Genomic DNA, 14,950 nt, shown 5'->3' with positions numbered 1-14,950 from the left:
CACTCTTCAAGTTATATATCTCATACTGGATTAATCTACTTGATTGCCGATGGAGGACACTGGCTGTTCGTGCTGGCTCAAATGTTGTGATTCTCAGCTATTAATGCAACGGGGCTGTGACTTTCGACATGCAACAGTAGAGTATAGAGAGGACTTGGGATTTTTACTTGGGAGCTTTCAGCTTCAAAACTTGAAGCTGAAGAAAGTTACGTCTCATTGGATGGCCTTACGCCCTTCAGGCCACTTACTGGATAATGACGAGGTCCATTGGGCCTATTTGCGGAAAGAGCTTTCATAGGCCCATTCGCCTCTTGCAGGAAAGGCTGAGGCCCATTTTCTTCTTTCTGGAAAGAGCTTTCCAGGCCCATTAAGCCTATTGCCCAGAAGAACTCAACTAAGCCCATTTGGCCTATTGATGAAAACTGACTCGAGGACCATTGGGCCTCTTGATAAAAAAAAATGAGTTTAAGCCCATCGGGCCTATTAATTCTCTCTATATTCTCGTATTAGCTGGCCTAGTGGTCGGGTTCAACCTCATCATCCACGATCATGGCATTTATGTTCTGAAAATGCCATATGAACCTAACATAATTTATTTACGTTACCACCAAGTACAAAACTATTTACGGGCGGTGACCAACGCAACTGTATTAACTCTTCCTAGGAAATAACATCGCGTAGAAGGATTCTGACAAAAAAATTCCTGTGTTAAATTATATGATCCGGAGGAGTTTTTTTTTTTGTACAAGTTTTCATACGCTTAATAAATAAAGGAAGCTATGTTGCTTGATGATTTTGTCAAGTTGGATTAAAAAGCATTGTTATGATCAAAACTCAGGTTGCTGGCTCTGTGCAGCTCACAGCCATTCTGGATTCACCTCAGCTTGAAAAGTCGGGTTCATTTTTAGTGTCTTCTTTGCCAGGTTGCGGATATCTTCTCTGTTGGATTCAACTGATATTCGGACTAGTTCTCTTACCCCTCCACAAGAAATGAATTCCCTGTCATTGTTGTCTGCAACAGGCAGCAGATCAGATTATTAGTCATAAGAAATCTGGAAGATAAAAATAGATATGTAACTGCAGAGTAGAGATGTAGCTATCAAAATGGCATTCCCTAGATGCGTTTGCAAGTTTTGAAGTTAATTTTGGTTGATCTATATAGAATAAAACCTATCCTCCTCTTTCTAGCACAAAGACCTGAGCCAGAGACACTGCCCATGTTGAGAATTTCCCTTTTTTTCCCTAAAATAATCGGGCACATTTCCAGTTTTCACTAGTAGTTTTAAAACTCAAATTATTCAATGAAAATGCTTGATTCAAAGGGCAGTTTACCATTCTGTGCCAAATGACACAGAGCGAGCTCAACATGGCGCCGTGTTGAAGCTGAAGCCGTGTTAGAATAGGAAACCAACCATTCAAGGACACCGTCTTCTATTAATAGTGAACGGCCTTTTCTATGTCCTGCAGCAACTATAGTTTGTCATAATCGACACAAGTAAAGATGACTGATTGACAATCACGTAGACCACAGGCCACAAACCTTGAATAATTCCGCGGGATTCACATTTTGCAAAATTAGCCATCCCCCTTGCAACTTGTGCAATGACATCGTTATTCCCGGATCTAGCCATTCCTAAAAGTGCGTTGATGCCTCCATCTTCTTTCAGTATCATGTGTAAACTCTCTATTATGCAGCAGAAATTTTTGCATCAGTTTACAAGAATCTCTTCCATTTGATCCATGATATCTGGTTCTAATGAAACACTTGGGGAAAAATCAGACATTCAATTTGTGATAAGATGAAAACGAATTTGGTTTTCAATGTCATGCTTAACATGCACCAGAATACTTGAGTGTAAGGAAAGGGGACGCGGTCATTACAAAACCACCTTCAGCTTACCATTTCCACATAAGTTTGCTAGTGCACCAGCTACCATTCTAAGAGTTTGTGGATCATCTGTTTTAAATGCTGTTTTAGCCAGTAACTGTCCACCACCTTTGCTCATTATTAACCCTTGATTCAGTTCTGCATGAAGATTTAAAGTACTAAAATTACTAGCTACCTTGATGTCGTCACTATGGAATGACAGTTTCATCTGTTAAAAAGGCATCTTATAACCAGTAAAATAACAAATTTGAAGCTTTGATTATCAATAGAAGGATCAAAGTTTACCATTCATTGCCAAATTGGCAATGGCCCCAGAAGCCACTCTGAGCACAGTTGTGTTTTGAGATGATTTTAACAGCATTAGCAGTGCATCTAAGCCCCCTTCCTCCACAATCTTTTCTTGATTAATATCTGGAAACACATAAAAGCTTAATATCTTTCGAAGTACGCTTCTACATATTCACATGGTCAATAATAAGCAAAATGAGGAGTACCTTCGGCAGCCAGATTGGCAATCACTTTCACTGCATGGATTTGGACATCAGAGTCTTCAGATGTTAATAATTGCAGTATCTTTTTAAGCCCAACTGAAATTTTTGAAAAGAGAACTTGTTAGGATAGCTCAAGATGTTAGATCTCAAGAGAAATAAATAGATAGACCAATGGCTTAGTATGGCATAAATTTTACCTTCTTCACAAATCTTTGCAATGGTTGCCCTTTGACTAGACAGTGCAGCCTTTGAAGAGTTCGACTTGTGTAAACCCTTCAGGTTCCCAAAGGTTGAAGATCCGTTACCAATATTTTCCTTCCCGAATGGTTTCTTATCCTGACAGGATTATAATATAAGATGAAATGAAAATAAAAATAGGAGGTTATAAAAGAATGCATAATATAATCAACCTCAAAATCTTTATCACTTTCAGGTGCACTTTTCTTTAGTTTATCCAGCTCATGTTCAATACTTTTCCTCTGTTTCTCTTCAGCTGCAAGTGCTTGCTTCATGTCATGAAGTTCTTCACTTAGTATTGCCTTCACTCACATATTTAGTGAAAATATTTTATCAAATCACAACACATAATGGGGGTTCTCACAATTTAAACAAATCATATTTAATTGAAAATAAAAAAAATAAAAAAGTTTAGTCAAGCCATCCTATTTCAAAGTCACACCTTCTCTCGTGAAAGATTTTTGTGTTCCAACTTCAAGGATTGAAGTTCAGTTTGAGCGCTTTCATGTGCCTGACATATTCTTTGCAACTTCATCCTTAGTTCAGCAGTCTCTTTCAAGTCCTGTATATCATAAAAATAAAGAAAGAAAAGAAACTGAAAGTTAGGACCAAGATGGTGTAGAAAGGTGTTTAGCATACACAATTCCCAGAGAAATGCAAAAAAAAAAAAAAAATGAATGAAAAACAAGGGAAACTTGCAGCACTAAGGAGGTGTGTCCAAGCCCCAACAAGAAAACTCAAACAGCAATGATAGTGGGCATTTTGCTTATACAAAGACATCTAAGCTTTAATCTTTGAAATTGGAAGAACGGCCTTGCAGGGCACCTCTGGAAAAAACATGAGAATTAAGCCAATTTGAAAAGTCAAAATTTCATTTATCCTACTAAAAACGGAGACAAAGTTAACCTGCATCAAGTGTTGTTGATCACTTAGAAGCTTGTTTGCCAGATCCAGTTGTTCTTCTGCTCCTTCCAAACGGGTATGCTCATCCTCTACTTGCTTAATCAGCTCTGCTATTTTCTTCTCATACAGTTGGGTGGTGTCTGCAAGTGCTTTCTGATATACAGAATTTTCCACCTCATGTTGCTACAAGAAAAAGAAAACAGTATTAGGTTTTCCTTGTAATGATAGAACTTTGTCATGGCTGGAGGACTAAAATTGAAGGAAGTGCATTGAATTTAACTTCATTGATGTTTGACATAATAATCCACTTTATCTTATTAGAGACTTTCCCTTTGTGTCTTCAATAAGATAACATAGATGATTAAGACCAAAAAATGGAGATGGAGCAGAAAAATGTAGAACTAAGACATAAATTCCTAACCTCAATTGATTTTTGAGAATCACTGAGGAGCTTCTTCATCAAATCTAACTGTTCCTCAGCACTTGCAAAATGACTACGCTCATCACCTAGTAGCTTATTTAATTCTGCTATTTTCTTCTCATACATCTGAGTGGTGTCTGCAAGTACCTTCTGATATTTAGAATCTTCCGATTCATGTTGCTGCATGCAACAAAAGACAGCATGAGGTTATGTGCACATTTTGATAAACATTGAGGTAAGATGAATTGCTTCTTAAAGTTTAAAATGAGTATGCATTTATATTGAAAGCAGATGAGAAAATAAAACAAAATACATGAAGAGTATCTTCAATGTCATGAATTAAAACCACATGCAATCCCCAAAACTTATTTGTCCAATTGCAGAACACTGTTAATATGAAAGCTATGAAGATGCAGCATCAAACATTGAAATCCACTCCATTGAATAAATAAACTGCTAAGAACTGACAATTGAATACATAACTATAAATAACTGACCTTAATTGATTTTTGGTAATCACCCAGAAGATTCTTCGTCAAATTTAATCGTTCTTCAGCTCTTTCACAACGAGCACACTCGTTTTCTAACTGCTTAATTAACTCTGATATTTTCTTTTCATACATCTGGGTAGTGTCAGCAAGCATTTTCTGATATGTAGAATTTTCAAGCTGCTGCTGCTGCTAACAATCAAAAGAACAGCATAGGTACTCATGTTCAAGTAGTTAAAAAGATTTCAAAAGGAAATAAACTGGTAATGGTGTAACTGGATTGATTCAAAATAAAATAGGTACTCTAGTCTAGAACCAAATTTTTATGTGATAACTATTCCAATTTGATATTTACCGATGTTATACATTTATAATGTTATTTACTTGAAACAAAACTTTCTTACAATTAACTTGAGTTCATGGAAAAAAACGTGAACTAAAGCTGTCATCAGCCCAGCATTCAGAATCATCATAGAAAGAACAAATCAGGTTGTTAGAGTTTATTACAAGTTGAGTCATCATTGAATGATAGATGCACAAGGACGGTATCACAAGTTTGACTTTTGTTGGATAACAAAAGTATAAAACTAAAGCATCGGTTGAATAGACATCAAATATCTTTACACATAACCACACTTATTACCAAAAAGAAAAAGAAAAGGCCGAGGACAATAACTTGACTGTAGAAGAGGGAAATACCTGACTATTGTTTAAGCTAATCTCTAGCTGAGAAACCTTGTCACGCATTAAATCATTACAACCTTTTTGAGACTCCAATTCACTTAAGATGTCTTGCATCTCCACCTCTAGACGAGTATTTTCCTTCTGTAGGAACTGGAAGCCAATAGAAGATATTAGCTAGGAAATTATAAGATACAATAAAATCAACACTTGGATGCAGCAGTAATCACTACATATAAAACGAAAAATAAGCTGGTTGATCAAACCAAGAGAAACTAAACCCGCCCTAGGCATTAGTTCAAAACAAAAATGATACACAAAAATAGGACAGACAACTACCTCGGACCTTGTGACTAGATTCTTTTCTGATTCAGAAAAAGAGACTTGACATTGTTTAAGCTGTTTCTCCAAGTCAAGTTTTTCACACTCTCTCAATTTTTTTTCCCTTTCTAGTTCTGCTGTAAGATGATCTACTTGAGTCTCGAGCTTCCGACATAAACTTTCATAGTCAAATTCTTCTTTAAGCTTCACCATGTTCACTATTTTCATTGCCTGAAAAGGAATAAGATGACAATCACAATAGAATTCTTGAATATCCAATTTAATTCTCTATAGGACTCACCCGTTGCCCAAACATGATTGTGCTAGTAGTCTCTGCATGATGTTGTCCAGATGGCCCAATTGTTATTATCAGTGAAGTCCTTGCAGAGCCTGTTTAATTGAAAGTAATAAAGAAATTCCATAAGAAATTTATCCAAAAACAAAATACTAGCAGATTGTGGTAGGTTTACCTGGGCATCAATACAACTTCCAAAAAATAACAGAACCGGCAGAACATATAGGAGAATACTAAATATATTTCAAAAATAAGTTCTCTGTTCTCCTTGGGAGATCAAATAATATAGTAAGGTAATGCTCAACCTCTTTCTACCAATACATGACCTCGGAAAAACATCATAACACTATATGTTGATATGTAAAAAAATGGGAAACTAGAAACTTACACTGTAATTTCATGAAATTTAATTTGTTACGAGAAGAAACGGATTGAGGGAAAAAAAGAGCAGAAAATAAAAGCTGTTGGGACCAACCTCCAAATGAATCACGCAACAATCTGGTTAGCTTAGAATCCCTTGTTGGTATATGTGGACTGTTTTCAGCCAATGCATTTATGCATTTGCCAAGGGAAGTAAGAGATAGATTGATAAACTTAGCCTCTTCAAGCAAGTGACCTTCACTACCTACACCACAAAGAAAAAACAATAAATTTGATAGGAGTTTCTCAATGATAAATACATGACGAAGCATGTCACACCCTAAAATGTATGCTTGACAAAAATTCTAACGGAGGCCCTGCCAAACAAAACAGATGTACACATTGATAGCTTTGACTTGGATAGTATCACCAGCATACCAGATTTGTCTAATCTTTCAGATCCAGCAAGATCCACAATCAGCAACTTGCTTTTCCTTACTCTAGGTATCCCATTGCCACCAGATAAATTACTTTTCACATCCTTCTCTTGTGAAGTGGTTTCATCTTCTGCCTTTTGATTTATGGATCTTCGTACATAAACCTGCAAGACCAAAAAGGCTCAGATGCTTAAAATTCAGGTTTTCATCACTAGTCAAGAAACACCATGAACACAAACTTGAATTTATATTGACTCTGATAATCTAAAAACCAGGAAAACACTCACCATTAGAATTGCGTGACTTCGGGAAGATTCGGTATTCTGCTTTGTATTAGCTGCATGACGGTTTGCCTCACCAATTTGTAGTAGTTCTGAAAAATGATCAAGATCTTCAACCTTGACTACTGAAGCACCAGGCAATGATATTTCCCCAGTCCTTGCGTCCTCATTAATAGGGATATTAATCTTTTCTGGTGCAAGCAAGTCTTGTATAGACTCCATATACAACTGGAGCAGCAACATGGAGTGAGAATCAAACAGAAAACATCCATCTTAAAACTAGCATGAATATCCTTCACACAACTATAGCTTGACAACAAAAGTAAGATCTGGAATAAGCACTGGTTTTAGCTATAAATATCAATTAAAAGAGTCATTCTCATTGCATACAATCAAATGACATGATTGGAACTTAAAACCAGGGAGGGACCATGCCATTGCAGTACTTCTTTAATTGAATAATCAGAACAGGTTTCCACATGCTACTGTCTTAATATCACAACAACCTCTTGATATAACAAGACATGAAAATGTTCTAGGTCCCCATATGCTCATTTCTTCATTAAACATGGGTTAACAACTTGACATCCACATATAAAACACCAGTAAAGCCTAGTGCAAGATAAACATTTAAATACCTGCAAATAGGAAACCTCCACAATATCAGAACCACGTGTTGTACTAGCAAGTATGTCCTCGAGAGCTCTAACCATAATACCACGCTCCGACGCATCATCTTTACCTAGTTTTCCAACCGTATAAGTTTTTCCAGTACCTGTTTGACCGTAAGCCATAACCGTCCCATTATACCCACTCAATACACTCTGCAAAAAGTATATCAAAAAATTTCCAGTCTATGATCAACATGCCATCCAAACCATACAATCACTTCAATTTCTTCCAAAACCAATTTGCGCGCATACACAGTAAACATAGATACTCTAATCAATGTGAGTTAATTACCTGTACAACAGGCTTTGCAACGACTTCGTAAACTCTTTTTTGAGAAGCAGTTTCTGTTAAAACCTCGTCGAATCTATAGGATTCAGAACTCCAATTGTTTTTCTTCAATTTCAACCTCTTCAGCTGCATAACACACATATGAGTTCTGATTTCAAAAATAAATAAAATAAAAACAAGTTAATCATAGACATAAAACATAACACACATATGAGTTCTGATTTCAGCACGTAAAACATAAGGAAAAAGAAAGGAAAAAAAGTTGACCTCGGGAAATAATTCAACGCAATCGTTAAAATCAGCGTCTAAAATGAGTTCTTCTGCATTCCTTGGCCGTGACCTAACAGCTACTCTCACTCTTCCATGATCTGTCATTAGCCACACACAAAAAGAAAAAAAAAATAACTATTATAATCATTGACATTTCTAGAGAAAACAAATATTCGTGCTAATTTAACTTCTTTATTTTAAAAGAAAAATAGCTAACTTGATATAATTAATCAAATATCTAGAATTAAAAAAAAAATCGATTTCTATGCAGTTTTTTATTTTTCTTTCTCTTCCTAAATAACAAAATTAAGCAAAGAAACGATACAAAAGGAGAAAGAGAGAGACCGTTATCGAAGTCGAAAGAGTGAGAGCGGGAAGGAGTAACAGAGCGTCTCGAAGCAGCAGGAGGAGGAGGAGCCTTAGAGCGAACAGCAGAATGGCTGCTATTACTATTACTATTATTATTTTGTTGTGAATTTCCATTTCTGGAACTCGAAGAAGAAGATCCATGGAGAGGATTAGTTTGAGTTTGTAGCAGTTGCCTCTCTGCTCCTCTGCTTGAGACTCTCACTGTTGAATTAGAAGCCATTATTATTATTTGAATTTCAAAGGCAAACCGTTTCCATCTTTTTAGAGAGCATAAGGGATTTAAAGAAAGAAAGAAACCGTTTTCTATATTTTCGGAGATTGTTTTTTTCTTTTTCTTTTACCTTCTAGAGAGAGAGGAAAATAAAAGTTTGAGGCCGGCACGATGAGAGAGAGAGGGAGGGAGAAGCGTGTGTTGTGTGTGTGTATGGTTTGGTTTCCTTCCCGCGCGATGTGGTGGTGGTGGTGTTGAATGTTGTTGACGACTTGACGTTGGTGTAACTTCCGTCGTTAGGTTCTGGCATCTGGGATTAGTGGGCCTAATGAAAGGGATTAAATTAGATGTAGCCTTCAGACAGAGGTTGTGGATATAATATACGATTTCCGAATTTCAGAAAAAGCAAAAATCGATGGTGACCTTACTGCACGGCTGCCCTGTCATTACAGAAGTTTTGGTTTTTATTGCCCAATCAATGCCACATCAATCATCTGTGATCTTTTTCTGAAAACAATTGACACGTGAAGGTTGTTCTTCCATGATCTAGATTGTCTCCTTCCATCATGGGTTGTTTTTTTTATGTTTCAGCTAAAATCACATACAGAGCACATATCTATCTTGCAGCGGGTTATTCTAATAATACGTTGATCTAAAATTTTGTTTTTGTCATGTTTTATTTTAAATAAAATTTGATTACTGGAAAATATCATTTCATTTTAAAAAAAACTCTGTAACAAGGTTGTTTTTTATATAAAAAAAAATACTGAATTAATTCATGATTCCACCTGGGTGTAATATATATATATATATATATATATATATATATATATATATATATATATATATATATATATATATATTAACAATGTGGGTGTATGGGTCAGCTTGCGCGCACCTCGACTAATTTTACTGGCCCTGAAGTTAACGACCATGTAAGCCTCTAGTGGGCCTGAGGTTTGTGAAACTCGAACTGGTAACCTCTAAAAAGCAAACTTAGAGTCTGACCAGTTGAGTTACATCATTCAGAGTTCATTGTGAGATATATTAATTGATATTTTCTTAGATAGCATATATTTAATGTTGTATTTATTTTAACAATTAGATATGCTAAAGTTGGTGGTTTGTTTTTTAAATGGATATTTATATCCAATACGCTACTTTTTAGGTTAAGTTTTTAATGCCCCACAAATCTATGTCATTTGTTATAATTTCAGTATTTATTTCATTCCTATGAATCTCATGTGAGAATTATTATAGTTAATATAATAATGAAAAACAAGGCTAAAAGTTGTTGATAAAGACATGTTTAGTGTAGCGGTTCAACAACAGTTTCGTTAATTTTTGAATATTTTTTTAATTAATTTTTTTTAATTATTTTAATGTGTGATATTATAAATAAATTTTTTAAAAAAATATTCTTTATAATTATCCTAAACACCCCATAATCATAGTAAGTGAGACATTTCCCCCATTTCAGAGTGAATTCTTTTCACCCACACAAAAAAGTTTTTATGGCAATTTCATGATCACAAATAGGATAAACTCGTTCCTTGTATTGAATTTTTTAAAGTCTGTGAGGAACAAATCGAGCAAGACAAATCTCAGCCATCATGATAAGTTGAAATGGTCATTTTAGGTACGAGTTCTTGTTCATGCAGATGACTCTTGAGTCTTGTCCAGCAGAACATTTTGCGTCCCAGATCATCGACCAGCGGCCTCCCTGCCGTCCTTGCATTGCAGCGTGGGACACACGATGTGAGTTCTTAGCAATATAGGACAACAAAGCAAAGATGGATGGCACCGAAAAATAACTCGAAAGAACTGTTGATGCCAGGTTGTCGGCACTGATTGAGCTCTAATACTCGATCTCTCAATTAATACCACACAAAACCCTCCTCTAAATTCTTGGACTGAAAGCATTTTCCTCCTTTTGTAATGATAAATAATGATAAATGTAATCATTTATTGACCCATTTTACTCTTCCGTAATCTGTGTGATCAATGCCAGATCCACATAATGAATGCTACTGCCTCCTGGCTACAAGCCCACAGCCTAAAGCTTGTTCTGCTTCGTCATATTCAGGCATCTGAGCTTTCAATAAGATGCCGCCCGATTAGTATTGTGTTATTTTTATAAAAGCTGACCACTTCAAAGTAATCCAAACTAGTAGTGATTAATTTAGTTTAAAGATCTAATCTAAGGTGGAATTTCAGAGTTCAAGCAATATTGTATTTGATATGTCAAATAGTCTCAATAAAAACATAAGGTATAATGTTTTGAAGATACAGAAATGATTGTTCTATAAATAAATTTATTTTATTTGTTTGTTTTCATTCTTTAAAATAAGTTTTTGTTCCTTTTATATTTTAATCTAATTAAATAAAGTTTCGTAGATGTTAAAGAGTCAATGTACAAGATGGGTTAAATTTTATATTTAAGTAATTATGCATTATTTTATTTAAGTACTCTGTTATCCTTACTGTGCTGTCATTAAATGTGATCAAATCATTGTCGTGGAAGGTTCAATTTGGCTTTTCTATGTTGATTTTTAATCGTTGTCACCGCCCAGTTTAACCATCTCTCCATGCTCCAAATGTTGAAGCTAAGCCTTTTTGTGCTATTTTAATAGATAGCTGACAACGACGACCAAAAGCAACTGTCAAAATAAATGAATCAACAGTTTCTTCTATTATTGCTTTCCTGTGTGTTTTGTTTTATCCCTTTTGGTCGGCATAAAAGAAAGTACGACACCAGGTGCAAGCTGGAAAGGGTGGTGGAAAGCAACCTTTTCAAATTCTTAAAATCCTTTGTGGGATTCAACTAATATAAACATGGGAGCACGAAAATCCAAACTTTATGAATTTTAGAGCATTGCTGTAAACCTTTGACCTCGGTTCCTTACCTGTACTTTAATTGATCCCATTGAATCTTGCACGACTTTTTTAATGTTAAAAGTTGGTGGAACCCTGCATGCAGCCCATTTTCTAATATCCCTTTTGCTACGAACCACTCTTTTTTCGTTCTTGGTATTCCTAGACTATTTCCCAGGACTACTTGAATTGGTTTTAGCTTATCGCGTATAGAGATTAGTCCTTCAGTCTCTCCTTGAGCTCAAATGTGAAACGATAACTTGGAACTAGGAAAGCAAACTCCCTCGCTCACTATCCAGCCAACACCTTACGGTGCGTGGTCCTTCACTCTCTTTTTTTTATTATTCAGGACAAGTTACATAGTCTTACAAAACCATAATACGATGCCGAGCCTTGTTAAAACCATGATATTTTTAAGAATGAAAACAGGAAGTAATCAATCAACAGATCGAAACAGGAGAATTTATTCACGGATCAATAGCATGTGAAACGAGACCCTACAATTGTTGAGCACATGCAAGCACACGAGCTCATCGGGCTAGGCTGTACGTAGAACTATTGAAAAGAATAGACACAGGAGAATTGCAACAGGAGTTGCAGGATGGGCCTTGTCTCTTTCTCTTTCGGTGTTAACGAATGAAACCTAGCACGGGATGCCCAACTAGATGACCGACAGCCTACATTTGCGCCTACCTTAGCTGTCTTAGAAGTAAGGCTGCTTTTTATCCATCTGATTGGCCTTAAAAGTAAGTATTTATAGATGGCATCTGCTAAAAACTCTATACAGTGGTAACAATGTTAGTTCAACTAAGGAATCAAAATGGGTCATGAAATCTCCATACCTTTGATCTATATGACAAGCGAATATTTTGATTTCATGAAAAAACACATGCAGGCTCTTCGCTCACATTTACATTTCCATCATATGCAGATACGTGCTCCTTGCAACCAGGAAATTTCCAGATTTGAACGGATGGATTTCTGTTTTAATACTAGCAATGGAGCTTCCCCAACATAGCTCGCCTGCTTCTTCTGGCAGTAGTATAAACCAACCCCTGCAATTTAAAGGCCAGTCCAATTCATAAATCACCATGCCACCCAACAACGCAATGGTCTTCAAAAAGCATAGGCTTCTATTGAAAGTTAAAACCTTGAAGCTGTGTTCCATCTGATTTTGAAGTTTACTTCCAGGGAGAGAATGTTAAAGTCTTGCCATTGTGCAGCAACCGCTCTCAACATTTCCAACCCAGAGTCTTTAGCTCAGTTTGGTTTAGGTCAACATGCTTCCCAAACTTGAGTTATTAAAATAATGCAAAAATAAGAGCTTATAATACAGTATCAGTATCTGTTTTTTTCTTTTTCTTTTTTCTCTCAATGTTATAAGGGTGTCATCAAAAACTAAAACCAAACTCAAGCCCAGCATTTTTTACTAGTTCTCGAATCTCATGGTTCCTCCCTTCATTTATGCACTTATGAGTCGTAATCAACTGAGATGAAATTAATTAAACAAAGCAAAACCTCAAAACCAGAAAGAAACTCGTGGTGTTGTATGAACTGAAAGAAAATGGTCACTCAGCAAAAATAATTGACATTACATCACAATCATAAGAAACTCTTCCATTACACTGGCATAAAGAGCTTTTCTGCCCCATTTTTTTTCTTTTTTCTCAGCAAGTATCAAAAAACAAGACTTTTTTATCAAATCCATCTCATCTTAATCCAAAAATAATTATCATTTATGCACTTCTTATAAAAGCATGAAACTGTTTCACCATTTGGAATTCAGAACAACAGAGAATATATATTTAAACTCCGAAGACAATGAAGAAGGTCAATTTCGAAAGAAAGATTTCCACATGTATGAGAAAACAATTATATCCACAGTAGGAAAGGTGATAATAACATGTCTTTAAGGATGCAGTACTATAAATTATGAAAATAATTCTAGCTGGCTGAACAGAAATAAAATACACACCATAATACAAAGACGTGGTCTTGATATATCTGGTTGTTGTGGTAACAACTCCACGGAGTCTGGGGTGCAATGGACACTGTCAATGACTGTTCCTTCACTGATGGCAGACCGCTTACTTACTGCACCATCAATTGTTGCAATATATCTGCAATCACGCATGCAACTACTAAAATTCAGAGGATGCTCAGCTACTAAACATACATAGCAAGTCACATCCAGTCTCTTCTAACAAAAGATTAAAAAGCAATTTCGTTCATGGATAAATCTGTTCTCTAGGACAATTTTACGCCTAAAAGTTGCAGATGGTATAGAGGACAAATCACATGAAAACTTGCTCCCTCGATAATTTTGATGAAGGAAGAGCAATTTCTTAGGCAAAATCTCCTGAAAATGAAAAGCATATAAATTGCTTACTCAATCCATTCAATTTTGAAACAACAAACAGAAAATCCCAATTCATTACATTCACAAATCGTAATGTTATCATCATACCATCATTGGTCACAATAATTAACCCATTTGTGGCAACATCAAGTCGTCCAACAGTAAATAATCGTGGTTTAGGTAGCCCTGGATTTCGCTAGTCCTACAAAACAGAAAACAATTGTAACTAATAACTTCCGACTCTAAAACAAATAGAAATCATAAACAATAACACAAGTACCTGCCCAACTCTTAAAATAATCATCAAATAAGCCGATTTCAGTTAACATATATAACATCCCTCCCAGGATCAACTCGAGTCTAAACATCATCACAACAAATTAACAAAGCAATAACTTCCAAATTCTAATAAAAATACTAATTTTATTAATAGAGAATTCATATATTCATATTATAATTACCTGTGGAGTATTGTATGCAGAACCATCTTCAAAAATCAACTCTTCACTGCTCCTCGCCACTAATTACAGGATTAATAATACATTACAATACGTATGCAGTAAACATATACGTAGAGATTTTTACAGCAATTTACCTCCAGCAGCGGCGAGAACTTTACTTAACCGCTGTGCTTGGTCTCTAAAATTCTCATTGTAGAACCTCCGCGCCGCCTTAGAACGCCAAGGCTCCACTTCCAGCTTGGTCTTCGCATTTCCACCACTCCCCTTCCTCACCTCCTCTATCTTTTTCTTTGGTTGTGTTTTCGCATCGGTGAGAGCGTGGAGGGAACGCTCCGGATGGTGAGAATGGAGCTTGAGGTTTCCATCTTCTCCTCGGATTATCCGGGGAATGAAGAGCTGGCATGGAGGGAGAGAGAGGGAAGCGGGGTCGTTTCGGAGGTTGGCGGTGAATTTGGAATTCCGGTTTAGGAGGGGCGAAAGTGATGTTGAATTCTAAGGAGGAAGTGATGCGTTTGGAACGGAGGGGTTTGTTGAGGTGATAGAGTGAGGGTTTTCTGAAGAAGGTGTGGTGATGAGAGGAGAGTGCTGCTACCATTTTAGATGGACTGGGATTGGTCTGGGGGTAGCTTAGCCGTTGAGATTT

The 14,950-nt window shown here is 36.2% G+C and overlaps 1 protein-coding gene and 1 long non-coding RNA gene across 5 annotated transcripts; both read right to left on the bottom strand.

The window, feature by feature from the left end:
- Positions 1 to 686: 686 nt before the first annotated feature.
- LOC7468436 (kinesin-like protein KIN-UC) lies at positions 687 to 8,910 on the bottom strand. 3 transcript variants are annotated; one of them, XM_052456214.1, is made up of 23 exons: positions 8,744 to 8,852; positions 8,379 to 8,603; positions 8,031 to 8,131; positions 7,767 to 7,889; positions 7,442 to 7,627; positions 6,810 to 7,031; positions 6,524 to 6,686; positions 6,201 to 6,350; positions 5,732 to 5,820; positions 5,449 to 5,661; positions 5,128 to 5,262; positions 4,438 to 4,620; positions 3,941 to 4,120; positions 3,523 to 3,702; positions 3,059 to 3,178; positions 2,790 to 2,918; positions 2,577 to 2,715; positions 2,383 to 2,475; positions 2,174 to 2,299; positions 1,901 to 2,026; positions 1,541 to 1,684; positions 1,333 to 1,461; positions 687 to 1,012 (listed from the first exon to the last, which is right to left on the bottom strand). In XM_052456214.1, the coding sequence occupies exons 5-23, from the start codon at positions 7,595 to 7,597 to the stop codon at positions 858 to 860; spliced, it is 2,832 nt and encodes a 943-aa protein (XP_052312174.1). In that variant the 5' UTR covers positions 7,598 to 7,627; positions 7,767 to 7,889; positions 8,031 to 8,131; positions 8,379 to 8,603; positions 8,744 to 8,852; the 3' UTR covers positions 687 to 857. The 3 variants fall into 3 exon arrangements, with proteins under 3 accessions (XP_052312174.1, XP_024465268.2, XP_024465269.2); XM_024609500.2 differs by having other exon boundaries at positions 8,379 to 8,910; XM_024609501.2 differs by having other exon boundaries at positions 4,438 to 4,617; positions 8,379 to 8,909.
- A 3,023-nt stretch (positions 8,911 to 11,933) lies between these two features.
- Positions 11,934 to 14,120, bottom strand: LOC18102761 (uncharacterized). Of its 2 annotated transcripts, none has more exons than XR_008060334.1 (2): positions 13,955 to 14,120; positions 11,934 to 13,846 (listed from the first exon to the last, which is right to left on the bottom strand). It is a non-coding gene; the product is annotated as an uncharacterized LOC18102761 (long non-coding RNA). The 2 variants fall into 2 exon arrangements; XR_008060335.1 differs by having other exon boundaries at positions 11,934 to 13,607.
- Positions 14,121 to 14,950: the final 830 nt, after the last annotated feature.

Source organism: Populus trichocarpa, chromosome 10, assembly GCF_000002775.5.
Source record: "Populus trichocarpa isolate Nisqually-1 chromosome 10, P.trichocarpa_v4.1, whole genome shotgun sequence".
NCBI classification, from domain to species: domain Eukaryota; kingdom Viridiplantae; phylum Streptophyta; class Magnoliopsida; order Malpighiales; family Salicaceae; genus Populus; species Populus trichocarpa.
Note: the sequence above shows the minus strand (reverse complement) of the source record. Positions and strands in the feature narration are given on the sequence as shown.

What these genes read in the sequence shown, in the direction of transcription:
- LOC7468436 (XM_024609500.2), bottom strand. Translation starts at nt 8,622, where the DNA reads ATGGCTTCTAATTCAACAGTGAGAGTCTCAAGCAGAGGAGCAGAGAGG. An exon ending in GAAGTCACGCAATTCTAATG is followed by an intron (nt 6,687 to 6,809) that starts GTGAGTGTTTTC and finishes TTGGTCTTGCAG; the next exon opens with GTTTATGTACGAAGATCCAT. An exon ending in TGAAAGATTAGACAAATCTG is followed by an intron (nt 6,351 to 6,523) that starts GTATGCTGGTGA and finishes TTTGTGGTGTAG; the next exon opens with GTAGTGAAGGTCACTTGCTT.